The 17,016-nt window shown below is 47.1% G+C and overlaps 8 protein-coding genes across 8 annotated transcripts; 3 read left to right on the forward strand and 5 right to left on the reverse strand.

Moving 5' to 3' along the window:
- Positions 1–920: 920 nt before the first annotated feature.
- EV420DRAFT_1636391 (uncharacterized protein) lies at positions 921–1,469 on the reverse strand (the record flags this gene model as incomplete). Its single annotated transcript, XM_060476579.1, has 2 exons — positions 921–1,247; positions 1,317–1,469. 2 exons carry the CDS (start codon positions 1,467–1,469, stop codon positions 921–923), a joined length of 480 nt encoding a protein of 159 aa, XP_060337949.1.
- Positions 1,470–2,209: 740 nt separating this feature from the next.
- On the reverse strand, positions 2,210–3,314 carry EV420DRAFT_1700684 (uncharacterized protein; the record flags this gene model as incomplete). Its single annotated transcript, XM_060479488.1, has 1 exon — positions 2,210–3,314. The coding sequence occupies one exon, from the start codon at positions 3,312–3,314 to the stop codon at positions 2,307–2,309; it is 1,008 nt and encodes a 335-aa protein (XP_060337950.1). The 3' UTR covers positions 2,210–2,306.
- A 6,021-nt stretch (positions 3,315–9,335) lies between these two features.
- Positions 9,336–11,328, reverse strand: EV420DRAFT_1474675 (uncharacterized protein; the record flags this gene model as incomplete). Its single annotated transcript, XM_060469228.1, has 3 exons — positions 9,336–10,561; positions 10,872–10,887; positions 11,083–11,328. The coding sequence occupies 3 exons, from the start codon at positions 11,326–11,328 to the stop codon at positions 9,336–9,338; spliced, it is 1,488 nt and encodes a 495-aa protein (XP_060337951.1).
- Positions 11,329–12,186: 858 nt separating this feature from the next.
- EV420DRAFT_1508277 (RIO1 family-domain-containing protein) lies at positions 12,187–14,202 on the reverse strand. Its single transcript, XM_060471432.1, has one exon. The coding sequence runs from the start codon at positions 13,736–13,738 to the stop codon at positions 12,596–12,598; it is 1,143 nt and encodes a 380-aa protein (XP_060337952.1). The 5' UTR covers positions 13,739–14,202; the 3' UTR covers positions 12,187–12,595.
- Positions 14,203–14,293: 91 nt separating this feature from the next.
- EV420DRAFT_1260957 (uncharacterized protein) lies at positions 14,294–15,166 on the forward strand (the record flags this gene model as incomplete). Its single annotated transcript, XM_060467038.1, has 5 exons — positions 14,294–14,456; positions 14,505–14,630; positions 14,680–14,708; positions 14,758–14,951; positions 15,004–15,166. The coding sequence occupies 5 exons, from the start codon at positions 14,294–14,296 to the stop codon at positions 15,164–15,166; spliced, it is 675 nt and encodes a 224-aa protein (XP_060337953.1).
- Positions 15,167–15,447: 281 nt separating this feature from the next.
- EV420DRAFT_1508279 (uncharacterized protein) lies at positions 15,448–16,049 on the forward strand. Its single transcript, XM_060471433.1, has one exon. It carries the CDS (start codon positions 15,534–15,536, stop codon positions 16,002–16,004), a length of 471 nt encoding a protein of 156 aa, XP_060337954.1. The 5' UTR covers positions 15,448–15,533; the 3' UTR covers positions 16,005–16,049.
- EV420DRAFT_679455 (ERV/ALR sulfhydryl oxidase domain-containing protein) lies at positions 15,790–16,607 on the reverse strand. The gene has a single exon (XM_060483058.1). The coding sequence runs from the start codon at positions 16,571–16,573 to the stop codon at positions 16,055–16,057; it is 519 nt and encodes a 172-aa protein (XP_060337955.1). The 5' UTR covers positions 16,574–16,607; the 3' UTR covers positions 15,790–16,054.
- A 34-nt stretch (positions 16,608–16,641) lies between these two features.
- Positions 16,642–17,000, forward strand: EV420DRAFT_1636398 (uncharacterized protein; the record flags this gene model as incomplete). Its single annotated transcript, XM_060476580.1, has 3 exons — positions 16,642–16,669; positions 16,716–16,837; positions 16,884–17,000. 3 exons carry the CDS (start codon positions 16,642–16,644, stop codon positions 16,998–17,000), a joined length of 267 nt encoding a protein of 88 aa, XP_060337956.1.
- Positions 17,001–17,016: the final 16 nt, after the last annotated feature.

Raw genomic sequence — 17,016 nt, forward strand, 5'->3', positions numbered from 1 at the left:
ACCGATTACACAAACAAGATCAAACAACTAAGCGTGACTCGCACTTCGGTCAGGCGCTTTATGTTGCTCGCAGGTTTGCGTGCAGGGGGCTATCGCTTAGCGAGGCAAGAGTGAGTTCAGACCAAGTTATCGGGTGAATAAACTTTAGTTCGAGACTGAGGTTTAGGACCTGCAGTCAAGCTACTTAAATACAGTTTGAGTCATCCTAAGTATAGTACAAGAGTCTGTAGCAGTGCGGTAGACACACGATACATGCATGGCGTAGTGCGATCAGAGTCGGAAAGTTGGCATAGCAGGATTACGATGAGGTTGATAAGATAAGATAAAGCGCAAAATCGTAATAGATTCACAGAGACTTCTCATAGACACAGCAACAAGTGAGTCTTTGAACAATGGGACTCCAGACAATGGAATGCAGGCTCACGGACTTTGGCCGAGACCCACTGTCCAAGTTCACTCTGGTGATAGCTGTCATCTCACATAAGGATTTCCCCAGATTTTCAGGTACAGCACATCATAGTTAGTGAACACACTAAATACTCTCAATGTTAATGCAACCTTTGAAGTGTCATCCAACCTCTGTGAGCATGCTTGTAAGTTAGAGCATAGGGCACTGGGTATAGAGTTTGGCCTTCTCATCATGCATGCCCATCAGGTACAGTGCTGTGACTAAGTCCTGTTTAGAATCCCATTGCTTCTTATGCCATAAGTTATATTCTGCATCATTGCACCATGTAGTGTTAGTGTCAATGCGTCGTTTTAGTCTGCTTGCTCACTATATCTCTGTGTGCATGTAAAACACGCTAGATTGCAAAATTCCATGTGTAAGTAGGCTGCAGTCGCAACAACGGAGGACAAAAGAAAGTAGAGCAAATAAAACATACAAGAATATAACTCCCCCTCAACCAGAATCATGGCACTCAGTTGGAACCATCCACTGAGAACTCGACATCTGAATTGGCATTATCCCCAGGCCATTGCTCATACCCCAAATCCTGATAGCATCCAGCTCCAATGAAGCTTCCATCAGAATCTTCGAAGGTGTCCATGTGATTGAAAACCTCATCCAAATCTGATTGCGGACTGAGATGGTCAAAGAGTGAAAGTGGGCATTGAAGAAGGAGATGATCATGAGTGGGAGAAGTGGGGTGGAGAATTGGAATGTGAGTGAAAGTCATGACGGTCAGAATGCGATGAGCTTTCATAGACATGATGGGAATGTTCCAAACGCTCCTTTCCAGGACAGCCTAAAACCCAATCCTTGATCTCCTGAGGCATGTCTGCAATACACATGACAGCAATATGACCGGTCTGACCACAGCAATGACAATGGTTGTCGTGTGAGAGATCACACCAGCAATAATCACGATTGTCGATTGCACCAGATGAACCATGAGAAGCTGATGGACAGGATGAGTGACCAGATGAGCCATACTCCCCCTGAGACTGAATACCATGACCATTGCCATTGTCTGCTTGGTTCCTTGCAGAGCAAATGGCAAAGGCAGACTCCCCCTCTTTCTGTTTGACCTGGATGCTTGATACTCCCCCACTTTTGACAGTCATCTCACTTGCCATCAATGATGCCTTGATATTCTCAAGTGATGGTTCTGAAGTGGAAGTGAGAAGAGCAGTGCGAGCGACATCAAAGGAAGAGTCAAGATTGCGGATGATGGTATCTCAGATAAGAAAGTCGGGGATTTCATGATTCATGGCCTTGAGAGCAGTGGCGGCATCAAGAATGGTGCAGATGTAGATGTTGACAGGCTTGGAGGGATCATGGACAGCACCAAAAAGGCAGGACACATACTCAACACGAGTAGCGAACTGGCTCTTCTTGAATGCATTCTCCAGAGCAACCCAAAGTGCATGGCCTGAATTGATACCATCAGTGATGTAGTGGTAGTCACTGTGGATGGCAGATGTGATGGTACTGTGATGGGAAGTTGGCAGTAATGGCACACAAGAGTTAGATGAAGCAGAGAGTAGTCGAATGGAGGAAAGACCAGGTGAAAAGAACCTCTATTCAAGTAGTTCTAAGGAGTACGTAGGAGTATTTTAGGTCTTATATACGAGTAGGATAGGGTCTAATCTATAAAGAGAACATGGCTAAAGTAAAAGGAAAGGCAGGATAAGTAATAGAGATGTGGAATCACCACAGTAAAGTAAAAGAGTAGAATAGTAAGTAGGTAATGGTAAAGATAAGATAGGGATAAAGAGAACGAGAGTACCGGCATGATGTGCCAGCATGAATCTCCTACATACGCCCTCCAATGCTTTCACAAAAGCATCCTGTTATGCTTCGTCTAAGCCTTGTCGGCATCGGTAGTGGTAGGTGTGTCCATTTCCATGGCATTGGAAGGGGGGAGCACATCGTCGGGAATTGGGGAAAGGCTGGGAGGTCCAATGATGTGTAGTGAATAACCCGTATTGAGTCCCCAATCCTCATGCTTGGAACAGTTTTTCTGATGCTGTTTCTTGGCATAGCTGATACAATCCCTGCGGCATTGTGAAGCAGATGCCTCGGCCCATACAGTGCAGTTGGCCATAGCCCACTCCTCATTGGTTAGAACCCGGCCAGAACTCAGTCCTGCTGGGGAACTCTCGTGACCTCCCTGCTCCTCAGCCTTCCATTTGAGTGGTAGGGGAGGGAAAATCTCCTCTATGGTGACACGAATGTCGGATAGTACTTCAACACTCCCTCCACATTGAACAGGGAACACGCTGGGCATGTCCTCGTCATTCCATCCTGCTGTGAATGACCTGTATCCAGCGGGCTCCACCCACCCTTGGAGAATGTCACCCTTGGCCAAGTGGTTCACGTGCTTGATGTACAAGGTCACCTGTTCATGGTGGTAGCCCAAGGTCCTGTTCTTGCACTTGAGCATGATCAAATATGGGCCCGCACAGATGAATTCGTCAGGACAGGTAGAGGAGGCATAGAGGGAGTCGTGGATAGAAATATGGAGGTTAGAGAGGGAGAAATTGAGGTCATCAAAGGCCCAAGTAAGTTGCAGTGGTGATAGATAGGTAGTACGAATGGAGTCAATCAGAGAATGGACGGCGTCGAGGCTCTGATGGATGACAGGTGGGCAGGGTAGGGAAGCAAGGCAGTGGTCAGCAAAAAATTCCTTCATAATACTGTCCTTCTTATAACCCAAAGGTTCCTCCCCACTCCGAATACCTGAAAAAATTTTCTTCAACCTGCCCTCCGAAACCATGGGACCATGGTGATCAATACCAATGGCCCCTAGGAAAAATGCAGGCTCATCTCCTGATGATCCCGTGCCCTCCTTCAATTGTGCTATTTTCATGATGCTGAGGACATCAAAATAATCCTGCAGTGCAGTAAGTCCCTCAGCATCAGCATAAGGTAACCAAGTGTGATCTCCCGAAGCCCATTCAACATGGAAGATCACATGCTTGCCCTTCCCAACATGAGAAAGGATACTGGATACCTTTCATTCTTTCTCCAGGGGTTCGGTTAGGCCAATCTGGGTATCCATTCATCCTGGGAAGAACCTATCATCATTCGGAACATGCACCCAAAGCAGGGAAGCATGAAAGACATTATGAATACCATGTCACTTGAGATTGGAAGGTAGCTCCACTTTATAGGAACCATTTCCGAAGTCCCGCGAGATCCTGTATGGCCCAATGAATTTCGGAGCTAGCTTTCAAGCCAGACCTTTGGGGAGTGATATGTTCTTTGTTGAAATATACACCAAGTCTTCTGCCACAAGGGGGGAAACCTGACAATGCCTGTTTGCATCACGTGTTTGCTTGACTCATGCAGTGAGGATGCTATCGTGAGCACTCATCAATGCAGTTTTCACCATCTCGGCAAATTCTCGAACACCTGGAAACTCTGAGTCAGTCAGCAAGTTCCAAATCATTGAACGAGGAACATGCCCGGTATTCAAGAAGAAAGGGGAGTACCCTGTTGAGTCCGAACAAGCACTGTTGATTGCAAACTCAATGGCGGGTAAGTGGGCAACCCAATCCTTCTGGTCCAGTGAGATGCAATTCTGAATCATCTGCATGATAGTCCTGTTTGCTCGTTCAGTTGAACCATCTGACTCTGGATGATACGCACTAGGCATATGGAGATTTACCCCAATCAACTTGTGCAAGTGAGACCAAAAATTGCTCATAAAGATAACATTGCAGTCAGACACGATATTCTTTGGCAGGCCATGATGTTTGTATATTTCTGCAAAAACGAGTTCAGCAACTTGAAAAGCTTTGTAGTTGGTTCGCGATGGGACTAAGTGCATCATACCAGTTAAAAGGTCTATGAATACAGAAATACTGTTAAATGACCCATCCCTGTTTGAAGATTCAGGGAGAGGACCCACAAAGTCAAACCCCATAGATTCCCAAGGGAAAGTCGGCACCTTCAACAGATTTAGCAAGCCATAAGGCTTCTGATTTGAGGGCTTGCTTCGCCTACATGTAGAGCAGGACTCACAGTAGGCCTGAGTATCCCTTGCGATACTCTTCCACCAGATGTGGTCCCTAAGGTAGGCCAACGTCTTTGAAGATCCAAGGTGAGCCACTAGAGAGTGAGCCTCACTGATTATGATCTCCCATAAGTCGCGGTCATGCACACGAACATTCTCCAGGATGCATAGGAGCTTGTGACCTTCCTCACACAAATAAACCAGACCATTCTCCACCGAGAAATTCTTGAAGTGCAAAGGGGTGGCCGATATCTTGGACAGTAGTGTATCACCAGATGTGTTGTCTCGCACGATTGGTAGCAAGTCAATGTCTAGTAAACATGAGGAAACGAGGCCAGTGAGGGACGACAGCGAGGAACTCGCTAAGGTCGTGTCAGGGCCTGGCACAGCCCCAGCTGCCGGTAACTCCGAATCTGGTATAGCCGGATTTTGGATCGGGCCTCATTGCTCAAGTGGCTGTGCAGCCACATTTCCACCAATGTTCAACATCGATAGTCCCACATCAGGCTCGCCCTCCACTTCAATGCTGCCATCGTCAGACAACCCCATGTCATCACCACTGTTACTGGGTGCCGCAGCCCAATCTCTGGGATCCTCTGAAGGCCTTGGGCCATGCAATACAAATTTCTTGCCCACCATTCATTTAGCAAATGCTGAGGACGACTTGTTCGCTTGGATTTTCAGTTTCAGCTTCCACTGGGGCTTCGTGCCAGATCCCATACGTGTCAGCATCACTGCGTTTGCTTCAAGGCCTGTCAACATCAGTGTCATTACTTCAAGATGGGAGGGGTCCGATGGAGGATGGTCCTCATCATGTTGAGGGAACTTGGAGGGTGCATGAACAGTACCCAGGGACTCGTTGGAGTAGAGGCAAGATAGTGCATCGGTGAGCACATTCTCTGTCCCAGGGACATATATTACTTCAAAGCTGAAATCTGACAGCAGCTCCATCCAACAAGCTTGCTGTCCAGAGAGGTTACGTTGATTCAAAAGGTGAATCAGCCCTTTATGGTCTGTGTACCACTTAAAGTGACATCCCAGCAGTATATCCTGGTGCTGTCTCATAGTTTCCACTCCTGCGAACATCTCCTGCTCATGTACAGGGTAGTTCTGTTGCACAAGATTTAACTTTGCTGAGAAGAACACAGCAACTTTGGCATTTTTCCAGTCTTCACCTTGGCTTATGACGCCAGCAATCCCAGTACTAGTAGCATCAGTGATGACATTTACCATGGGGGCATCTTTCTCATAGTCAAGAGGAACATGATGGTTCTCTCACCAGCAATGTACATATTCCTTTACTTGTTCAAAGGCTCACTGATGTGTCTCAGTCCAATTCCAAGGTACAGTAGCCCCAGTTAAGGTGTGCAACACCCCCATTGGAACTCGAATATGGTCAATGTTATCTGCGAGGTACCCTACCGATCCTAGAAACCCACTCAAGAGTTCGCGGTTTGTTGGTACCTTCCAATTCATCACGGTATTGACTTTTGAAGGATCCATCTTGATTCCTTTGTCGTTGACGATATGTCCCAAGATATGCAATTCTCATGCTAGGATTTGGCACTTTTTCTCACTGAGGTAAAGCTGTTGCTCTTCCAGGATGTTGAATATAAGCTCACAGTGTTTTGTGTGCTCTTCAATAGTATCTGAATACACAATAATATCATCAAGATAAACATCCATGAACATGCCAATGTATGGAGAAAATAAATGATTCATCAAGGCCTGGCAAGTAGCAGGTGCATTGCAGTCACCCTGCTACATCACAAGGCTTATCATGTTTCTGTCAGGCGTAGTTATGGCTGTACAGTCAAGGTGCTCCATGATTATGCAAATCTGTTCGTACACTGCCTGCAAATCGAACAGGGACCGATAGTGTCTCCCTGCTACTCGACGGAGAATACCATCAATAGAGGCTAACGGCACCACCATTTTACAGGTGTTCGCATTTTGCTCACACAAATCAAACACAGTGCGTAATTCTGGCATATTTTTTGGTTTATTGGGTTTAAATATGCATAACATCGGTACAGTGTTTCATGCTGTAGTCACCTTCCAGCAGCCAGTAGCTAGGTAATCCTTTTTCTTCTCAATCCATTGCTTGAGCAAGGGCTCAGGGCATTTGGATGGTCACCAGTGGTACGTCTTACTTTCATCAATCAAAGGAATTTCATGATTGATGGGCCTAAAAGGAGGTAACAGAACCTTAGCTGCATCATTAAACAACCCACGAGCTTGTGCGGATTCGAGAATGATGTTTCAAACATCTGCAACTGTCTCTTCTGCCAGTTTGACTGAACAGGAGGCTAGTTCACTGACATTAGATCCTTCAATGGGTAAGCTCTCCTTGCTTCCAATATGGACTATGTTCTCATTCATCCCCATAGTGACTTTGTGCTGAAATAGGAATGGCATCCTAAGTATTACATCGTAATTTCCAAGATTTGCAATATCAAAGTATCTTTGTTCATCAATGCCTTGATATTGGAATCTCAGCTGGGTTCCATAATTGATTTTTGAACGTGAGCCTTGTACAGCAAGATGTAATGAAATGGGCTTTTCAAGCTCAATTTTCTTCAAATTTAATTTGTCTGCCAAGGTAGTCGACATGAAATCAGACAGCAAACCTGAATTGATGAGGACCCAAGCTTTATTCCCTTCAATGAAGACATCTACTACCATTGGCTTTGGGACTAGCTGAGTAAAGTCATGAGGAATACCCGCATTATGTTGAATGGCAGTAAGTTTGTCCCGTTTGTGACTTACATGTCCAAGGTACAGGCTGTCTAGTCTCCTGCAGGGTTTACGTGTTACAGAATCTCCTACATACCCACCCTCCAAGCCAGCAAGACCAACTTTCCAACCAGACCAGCAGCAGGTACACAGTTGTTTCTTCTCCCAGCATTGAACCCAGGCTAACCACCAGTTGTAGAGCTGGAACTTTGGATGAAGAGCTGTTGCACAGGATAGACGGAATTCATGCCCCAGAGCACGATCACATACTCGTAATACATTGGGACTTCTGTAAGACACGCTGAACCTTTTAGCCACATCGTGGAATTCACCATTGAATCCCTCATTAAGGTATTCTTCAACAAACGTGGCCATTAAGTCCTTAGGCAACGGTGTAGGCAACTCAACGGAGGGGATTTCATAAGTGTGAATTAGGTAGGACCTGTACCAGGATACCATGTCGCCATACTGAATGATGTCCGCAGGCACAAGTACTTCATCCTGTCCATCATGGCAAGCATCAAACAAGACAAAATTCATGCCTTTCATATGGTACATGGTGAACCATGTTTTAATCCCACCTTCCATGCCCTTGGACCCTTTGATCGCAAGTGAGTCTGGCCAATTGGTCATGGAGTTCATGTGCCAAGCCCACCATTCTTGGAGCATATCACCCATAGGTTGTTTGAGCCACAACTCAGCCTTGGCAGGTGACCAAGCACATGCACGCAGTGTGGGCAAATCATCATCAATGAGTTCGAGTCTGATATTATTTAGTTGAAAGCTCATCAAGCTTTCTGCCACCTTTGATAAACGATCAGCCTCCCTCAACTTTAACTGAATGTTCGCTGAAGATATTGTGGGTGGTTTCCGATGGCCAGGAGGACCTGAACGTGAACCGGAGGCAACTGAGCTACCCTCAGGGCACTGTCGAGAGGTGTGTCCAACCTTTCCACAGTGGAAGCACCTTCCTTCAGTGAGGTACTCATTACGTTGCTTTTTATCCAACTTGTGCTCATGCCAGGGGGCCTTCTTATCCATTACAGGCTTCTCCCAATTACGAGCTGGGCCCTTACATGGAATGCCAGATAATTCATGAAGTTCATCGTTGAAGCTCAGATGAGCTGGTTTTGGAGAGTGATCTTGCTTGGAGTGTGGTATGTCATTCCATTTATTTTGTTCAGTTGTCTCATTCGTGTGATGATTCTTAGCACAGTGGTTATGCTCATAATCTCCACAAGATTTTCCTTCATTACTATGCTGAGTGATGTCAAGGATTTCAGCCATATCAACAATCTCATGCCAAGTATTGATTTCCTCATTATAGAAATGACGACTCAGCTCCTCCCGGAGATCGCGCCATAACCCATACCACAAGCAGAGCACTTGAGTATGTTCTGACTCATCCCTGAGCATATGGTAATGGCCTTTCAGCTCATGAGCATACGCACACACATCACAAGAACCTTGGAAACACTGTCTGATCCTTCGACAAACCTTAGCCCAAAAATCCCGAGGGAAGCAATAATTAAACATCTCCCAGAAGAAGGTAGTTAAGTCCCATTCATTGTAATTCATACTGACACTTTGATCATAGAAATCACGGGCCTTCCCTTCCAGGAAACAAGAGATGTGAAATACTTTATCCTCATCTTTAACTCTTCCCATCTTCAGGTATTGTTCACATTCTTGAATGAAGCATGCCACTAATTTCGGGTCATCGCTACCATTATACATACATAGGGGGATTGGTTTCTCCCATGGAGTACGGTCTCGAGAGTGAAAACGTGAATGACATGTCGATTTCTTCTTCTTGTGATGCTTCTTCTTATGACGCTCATTCCCAGAGCCTGACTCATCATCCGAGGAAGATGATGAAGAAGACGATGAATCAGAGTCACCAGGTTCATCAGCAGGTGTGTTAATTGGTTCTGCACTGCCAATGGACTTTTTCAAAGCTCTCCCCAAGAAACTATTCGGAGCAACCTGATCCACAGCAAACACAGGCCCATTCCGAACATTGGGTGTATCTCTATGTTTGTGGCCTCACATGGCATTTTGTGATATGTTGATCATGTGGTGCATATCTATGTGAGGATTACCCATCATGTTGGTACCTGCTATTGGAGACTGACCTCACAAACCACCAGGACTACTAGCTTTTAGTCCCGAAGGGCTCAATGACTTGGAATCTCCCTTCCAGTTGCCCAAAGTTGCATCAAACATCTCTTCAGTCTTGATCTCCTCTGCAATCCTGACCTTCTTTACAGGCTTCGGAATCGGGGTGCTTGTAATTGGCGGGGTAAAGTGCATGGCCTCTCCAGAAACCTCACCCTTTGTCATGGGGGCTGAGGTACTGGCCATCTCAGGTTTCATCTTGGATGAAGTACTAGCTTTACTAACAAGTGTGTTAGTGGGATGCTTAAACGCCTTCCAAGTCCTAACAACATCTTCATAGATAGCTTTTTGTACTTTGGGATCCTCATCTTTCAAAAAATCAAAGTTCTCCCAAGCATGTTGTTGATTCTCAGGGTCCAATTCTTCATTGTCAATACCTGGAATCCCAGTGTCCCGAAAATCATGAACCTTTCCTTTGTTGACAAAAGGCCTTTCTACAGGTACTTCATTTCCCATCTCATGTTCAGTATCTGATTCAGGGTTCCATGTATTTTCAGCTTGAATCACTCCAGCCTGGGCTTCGAGTCGAGCTGCCTCCATGGCAGCCTCTTGTTCCCTTCTAACTTGATTTGGGATATTAAGAAACTGCTTTTCGAAATGCTTCTGCCATATGTCATATACATACTTTACAGTATTCTCAATAGCAACCCTATTCTCATCACCATTGGAATCAGATAAAATTTCATATCTATTTTTCGTGCTAGCAGTAAACCCAGTAATTTTTGAACCAGGGTCCAGGGAAGGGGTACGTCTACCCTTCTTCTTCCCCACAGTCTCCCATCCCATAACTTCGCTAGGGTGGAGAATGACAGAATCGTCATTGAGATCCAGCAGATCTACGTCCAACGCAGTTTGGAAACCTGCGTAACTCAGCTCATTCGCAGCAACGCAACTGCCAAACTGGCTAGGAAGGTCGAAGTCCTCAGACGCAATGGACTCCTCCTTCACAGGCCAAGAAGATAATCTCTTCTCATTGATAGAGACAGGGCTTGAGCTTCTCGCACTGATGTCAGGCACAAGGCTCGCAATGCTAGTAAGGGAGCTTTCCATGTCCCCCAAAAGGTCAGCATTATTTTTAGATTGAATAGACAGCAACTCAGCGGAAATGGCAGGTGCCTTTTTATTGCCCTGAAGCGGGAGCCCCTGAGCAAATGGAGCAACCCCTTTTGAACGGGTAAATGGTGCTATAGATGCACAAGCGAGAAGAAAAAATTGAAGCAAGTTTAGAGAGGTAGAAGAATCAAGAGGTCCAGAATTTTGGAGTGGCGAGGCGAAGCCGTGCAGAGATCTGGGTGATCAAGCCAGAGGGTTCCAATCGACGAGGCCTTGCTAGTAAGGCTTTTTTGTTTTTTGAAGTCGAGGTTTGTTGAATTTGAGGTTCTTGTAGGTCAAAAATATGTGATGGTACTGTGATGGGAAGTTGGCAGTAACGGCACACGAGAGTTAGATGAAGCAGAGAGTAGTCGAATGGAGGAAAGACCAGGTGAAAAGAACCTCTATTCAAGTAGTTCTAAGGAGTACGTAGGAGTATTTTAGGTCTTATATACGAGTAGGATAGGGTCTAATCTATAAAGAGAACATGGCTAAAGTAAAAGGAAAGGCAGGATAAGTAATAGAGATGCAGGATCACTGCAGTAAAGTAAAAGAGTAGAATAGTAAGTAGGTAATGGTAAAGATAAGATAGGGATAAAGAGAATGAGAGTACTGGCATGACGTGCCGGCACGAATCTCCTACAGCAGAGTACATGATTGCAAGGTCTTCTTCATCCTTCTCCTCCCAGGACTTGGCCTCTTCTGGGACCTTGGGCTTGGAGATTTTGCCACTGATGATGCCAAAGGTCTTGTTCATCATGAAAACCATCGAGATCTCCTTCTTCCATTGTGCATAGTTGGTGGCCCCTCGGAGCTTGAGGACAGAAGAGATCAGGGAGAAGACACCAGATAAGACCATGATTGAAGCAGGGATATGAATGAATGAAGTGGAAGTGGAAGAAAAGAGCGGAAGAAAGAGAATGAGAGTTTGGGGGTGAAACACAGATAGCAGCACAGATATATTGATTTAAGGTCAGAGGAGCTCGGGGCCCATAACCTATTGAGGAATTAAGGTTGAGAAGCACTGAATAGACACCGAACAGGTGCTTGATGGGCGCTAAACGATCACGAGATGGGCGCAAGAAGTGAAGTTCAATTACAGCAGTTTTCATAATTATGTGGAATTCCAATTTTGAAAAATTATGTGGTCCTATTTGCACCGCATGTCGGCCCGGTACACGAAGTGCTCCACCTTTTCACACGATTTCACTGGTTTACATTCAAAAAGCACATTTATGTACCTTATACTGCACTTATATTTTGTTGAATTAGGATGTATCAATGAAAGACCTTTTCCCATGTAGTAAGGTCAAAGTACGCTGCTAATACCAAAGGATTGCCAGCACAAGACAGACATTGAGTCTGACAAAGTCAAGAGACCGAAGCTTACTGATACCATCTGGATATGGAGATGCCAGGTCCAACAATATTAATTGATGAGTATAGCAGCATGTAGTGCTTGAGGATGTCACTTTCGAGTGAGCACAGAATGACAAAGGCTGGATTCTCGAAGGTTTTGCCTCACTCGGAGTCCTGCTTGTAGAGTGCAATGTCGCTATATGCCATGTCATAGGAGCAGAATGCAGTTGATAAACATCTTGAGGCCTTCAGAAATACAATATAGGCATCGTAAAATAGACAATACTGTCGTGCCGTCGTCGCACGGCACGACAGTGGTGGGAAGAGAAAGGGCCGGGGCCTTGCGATCCAAATACGACCACATAATTTTTCAAAATCGGGATTCCACATAATTATGAAAACCGCTGTAAGAAAAATGCCACGTAACTACTATATGTACGTATTTACTGGCGTCGTCCTCATGTGGAAGTGCCGGCCCGATAGGATACCTCAACAAATGCCTATTTCAGACATCACATACTACATTAACAAAGCAATCATAGAATATCATCCACTTTCTTTGTTATACACCTGGAATAAGTCAAAAACACACGGTTACAGCATTATTCACAGTGCATCACACAAAATATCATCTTCTGTCCAATAAAGACACTCATAGTCAGTGCTACGTAGCAAAAACCTTTTTCCTGATGTCATAGCGTATTTTTGCAGGTATTACAGGAAGTGGAAATGCAGCAGATAATAGTATGCTCTTCCACTAATGGATGTCAATGGCCCGCTGCTTTCTTACGCTCCTTTTTCTGAACGCGTCTTTCCCGGGCCTCTGCCTTGACAGCTTTTTTGCGCTCCTTTTTTGCGTCGCGGTCTTCGTGCCTATGGCCCCGAGGGCGCTTTTCCCGATCAATATCCTCCGGGTTGTCACCCACTGATCCCTCGTCGTCATCTGCCACCTGCTCGTCGTCACCCGGCGCAGCTGCTACCGCCTCCCGCACCCGCCCCTCCTCAATATCCCGCTCTGGATCATACACATCATCCAATCTCCGCGGGATATACGTGTGCTTGAAGGCGCCATCATCGAGATCCTTCTCCTCCGGCTCACTCATCAGTTTCCTCAGCGTCTCCTCATTTTCCTCCTCGTTAGTCACCCACCCAAAAGACCTCCTCAGCCCCAGCACGGTCACCCCTCGCCTCCCGAAAAACACTTCAACGTTGCTCAGATCACTCCGCAGAAAATCAAACGCACTCGGATGGTCGTGCTCGACGCTCTGCCCAACATCGATAATCCAGATATGATCTTGGTGCAGTAGTAAGTTGTACTCTGATAGATCGGCATGCACCAGGCGACATTGGTGGTAGATTGTTCTGATCGTGAGCATTAGCTCGACATAGAGGTCATCCCACGCATCCGACTCTGCGTCCTTCAGTCGTGGACTCGCTTGTGAAGCTTCACCCAAAAAGTCCATGACCAGTACGTTCTCCCGGACCTCGACTGGCTCAGGACACCTGACCCCGGCCGCCCTCAGCCTCTTCAAATTGCGCATCTCCTTCTCTGCCCACATACGGACCATCTTCCGTGGGTTGTGCCGAGCGTAGCCCCTCCGGAAACGATGCTCCCCAGCGACATACCGGTCGCGGTCCTTGAAGATGAGAATAGATGTTTTGTAGATCTTGAGGGCGAGTTCACGCTCGACAGGTTCATGGGCAACACCGTGATAGACATTGGCTTCCTTTCCTGTGCTCACGCAGCCGTTGATTTCTGCGACCACGCCCCGGCCCACCATCTTCAGCAACACGACACGCGTCCGTGCATCCAGCACCTGCTCCGTCGTCGCACGATCAGCTTTATCTTTGAGGTTCGCGTGGGCAGATGCGCCTTTTCTGTTCACACCCACACCCAGACTATGGTCCATATTAGCGATTCGTGAGCCATACTTTGAAGAGAGCAGGGCCAGTTGCGAGGCTGTTTGGTCCTTCGAAACCGTCGTCGTTGCCTTGCGAACTGCCGTCGACTGAGAAGGGTGATTGACAGCCGGGAGAACAGCAACATTGCTCCCTTTGCCGCCTGCAGGCCTGGTCGTCGTAGATGTCGTCGTTGCGGATCCCGACCGAACTGCAAGGTGTTGCCTTAGACGATTGTACTGTTTTGTAAAATCTAACAGGCCATGTAAGCAATCCTTGAGAGTTAATCAAGTCTATATACCTTTCTCTGCAACCTCCCAGTCTTCGTCCTCGACTCGGACATGATCATACTCTTCATACTCATCAGAATCATCCAAGTCGTCATCTGAAGTCAAGTCGACAAGCTCTTCATCGTCGATACGACCGTACTCGTCGTCGGGAGCGTCGTCGAACTGGCCATCTTCAAAGTCAGTCATGAAAGAGAAAATTAAATGAATATTCACTGCGGCTGTGCGCTTAGTCATCCAGCTTCTTAAGTCACGATTAAGGGCTTGGCAAATGCCTTCATGGATCGCCCGGTTACCTCAAAGTCTCGCGGAATTTGCAAGTACTACAAGGAACCGAGAGGCTGCTTTGCAGGCAACAAGTGCAAGTTTCTTCATGACGAGCCAAATACTCGAAGCTTGACGCCCTACGACCAAGCAAAGACTTGTCGTTTCTATGCTCAGGGTGCGTCATTATCACCGTCTAGGTTCATCTTTCTGACCTACTCTCTAGGTTTTTGCAAGAGAGGCGACAAATGTTGGTTCAAGCACACTGCAAGACCTCGTAGTCCTGGCTTAGAGGACGAGGACGAGCCCTGTTCCATTTGTTTTGAACAACCTGTTACCTATGGCCTTCTCAGTGCGTCGTCGTGTTTTCTTTCACTTGTCCATTGCTGAGACCGTTCCAGTGGGTTGCAGTCACGTCTTTTGTATTTCAGTGCGTCAAACTCTTCACCTTGCCACTGAGTACTGACGCCTCCTTGCAGTGTATCAAGCAATGGCGAGATTCATCCAAGCAGAATAGAGATCCGGGCCCATCCAAAGTCACCAAGCAATGCCCAATGTGTCGTGCTCCTTCCGCATACATCACGCCCTCATCCATCTTTTACAAGAATGAAGATCCCAGAAAGGAGAAGATCATAATTTCGTACAAGGAGAGCATGGCCAGGGTACCTTGCAGGTGTGTACCGCCATGGTATCTCGCCGATCCGGATTCATCAACTCCTATTCAGGTATTTCCAAGCATCCAAGATGGAAGATGCTACCAACCCATTTTGTCCCTTTGGCAAGGATTGCTTTTACCAACATTTGAACGAGGACGGGACTCCTCACGTTTTCACGCAGGGTGTTGATATGTGTATGAGGGTGCGTCACGTCGTTCGCTCATCTGACTAGATATTCAACAAATCACAGATTTATTCACGGCGTCGGGCGAGACCTGTTTTTTCGTTCCCTGGAAACTATTCGGACCCTGTTGAAATGATTGGATTGCTCATGGACACCATGGACAATCATTTTAACGACATGGGAACGTTTGAAGGCACGCTTGATGCTATGCGAGCAGAGTTGCGGCGATTGGGATTTGATAGTAACGATGCGCCGGTCCCTTTTCCTCCGGCAGAGGCCGTATCGCATCACATTGACTTACTCCGTCCTGTGCGTCCTGTTGGGTCTCAGACGCGACGACCACCTGTTTCAGTAAGCAGTGACTGCTAGCATGAATGGGCGTGAACTAAATGACTAGCGTGGATAGGACGAGACTATGCCGAACCTTGAACCAATTATTTCAAGCTCATCCCATGGAATTCGTACAAGAGAAGGCGAGAGGAGAGATACACATGACAGCGACGACTCTATGCCTCCACTAGAGGACGTTAGTGACAGCGGCTCGGAAAGTGGTTGGAGCACTGAAGACGATGAAGATGACGATTTAGGTCGAGATGCAGTTCCGCCTTCTGGGTTTATGTTTAGGCCTGTTGAGACAGCTGTTACTTGGTCTGCGGGAATAGGTAGCGGCATGGACTTGGGTATCGACGTTGACGACGAGACTCCCGACGACACAGAAGATTCGGTGGACTCGACAGCAGATGGCGGGCAGTCTAGCACAGAAAATGGGCGACCGCCGTTTGTCACGGATGGACGAGGACGGGTAATTGGTGCAAGTGAGGAGGAGCAGGATAATGCTCTGTCACGATCGTTCTTTGGTCGTTTTTTCTTTTCTCGCTCATCGTAGTTTCGTGTTGCAGCATTGTAGAAATTATATTTGTAAAATATACAGACGTTCTAGTCACAGGCACCGTCTTTCCATCTCTCGTCCGTCTTTTCTAATGAACAATCAAACTGTGGCTTTCCGAGCTTCAAGTTGACCTCGTTGTGTCTCTCACACAACCACCGACTCAATCCTGCCCTGCTGCTAACGTCTGGTGGATGTGCCTCTATGTTCTTCCCAAAATCACTGGCGCAGTAGAAGCACGGGTACAGCACTGGGAGTGCTCTGAGTAGCGTGAGCATATTGGCGCGCTGGTTGGGCGTCGGACGGTCGGGATAGTAGGCGGCTGTGACATGGAGGAACGTCCACGTCGCGCGACCAAGCTGCTCGACGTCGGGAGGACATTCGGTTGGTGGTGTCACTGGCACTGTCGCAGCTGCAGCCGCCGTCGATGACGCGGTTTTTGTTGCTGTCGTGGGCGGTCTCCAGGCTCGAAACGCAGCGCCACTGCTACAGACTCTGCAGGGCTTGCCATCTGGGCCTATTACCATGCCTGGTGGAAGGGAGCCATCGTTCTGTGAAGGCGATCCCATGTTGGTTGGTAAGGCGAAAAAGGACCTTTGTCTGTGGCTGTGTAATTCGGCTCTGAACCGTGACTACGATGTCGTCTGGATTCAGCTGGACAGGATGTGAGCCCGTCGTCTGTTCATTACTTCTGCTGCTCACCTCGTCTAGCTCGACCTCGCTGCTTTGTCTATTGGCAAGAGTTTTCCAAATGCTACTCTCAAGCAGATGTTCCCCAGCAATGTGCCGCTCAATCCGCTGATTACCTCGAGTGTCTACATGGTGACAAAGAGGTGAGCTTCATCTGTTGCCTCTGTCGCCTGGCTAATGCTCGACAAGGCTGCACGTACTGCTGCCATCGCTGCCGAAGCTACTCGACAGGGCGCCGCAAAGGTCCAAGAGGCGGCAAAGGAGGAGGGTTTGCCCGTTGGCGTTGGCCTCATACAGCGCTCGTAGTTTGTGCAAACAATAT

The sequence above is a fragment of the Desarmillaria tabescens genome (assembly GCF_030435595.1).
Source record: "Desarmillaria tabescens strain CCBAS 213 chromosome Unknown EV420scaffold_3, whole genome shotgun sequence".
NCBI classification, from domain to species: Eukaryota; Fungi; Basidiomycota; class Agaricomycetes; order Agaricales; family Physalacriaceae; genus Desarmillaria; species Desarmillaria tabescens.

Bases quoted from the DNA above. Each gene is read 5' to 3' on its own strand.
- EV420DRAFT_1508277 (XM_060471432.1), bottom strand. From the start codon at position 13,738: ATGGACCATAGTCTGGGTGTGGGTGTGAACAGAAAAGGCGCATCTGCC.
- EV420DRAFT_1508279 (XM_060471433.1), top strand. From the start codon at position 15,534: ATGCCGAACCTTGAACCAATTATTTCAAGCTCATCCCATGGAATTCGT.
- EV420DRAFT_679455 (XM_060483058.1), bottom strand. From the start codon at position 16,573: ATGGGATCGCCTTCACAGAACGATGGCTCCCTTCCACCAGGCATGGTA.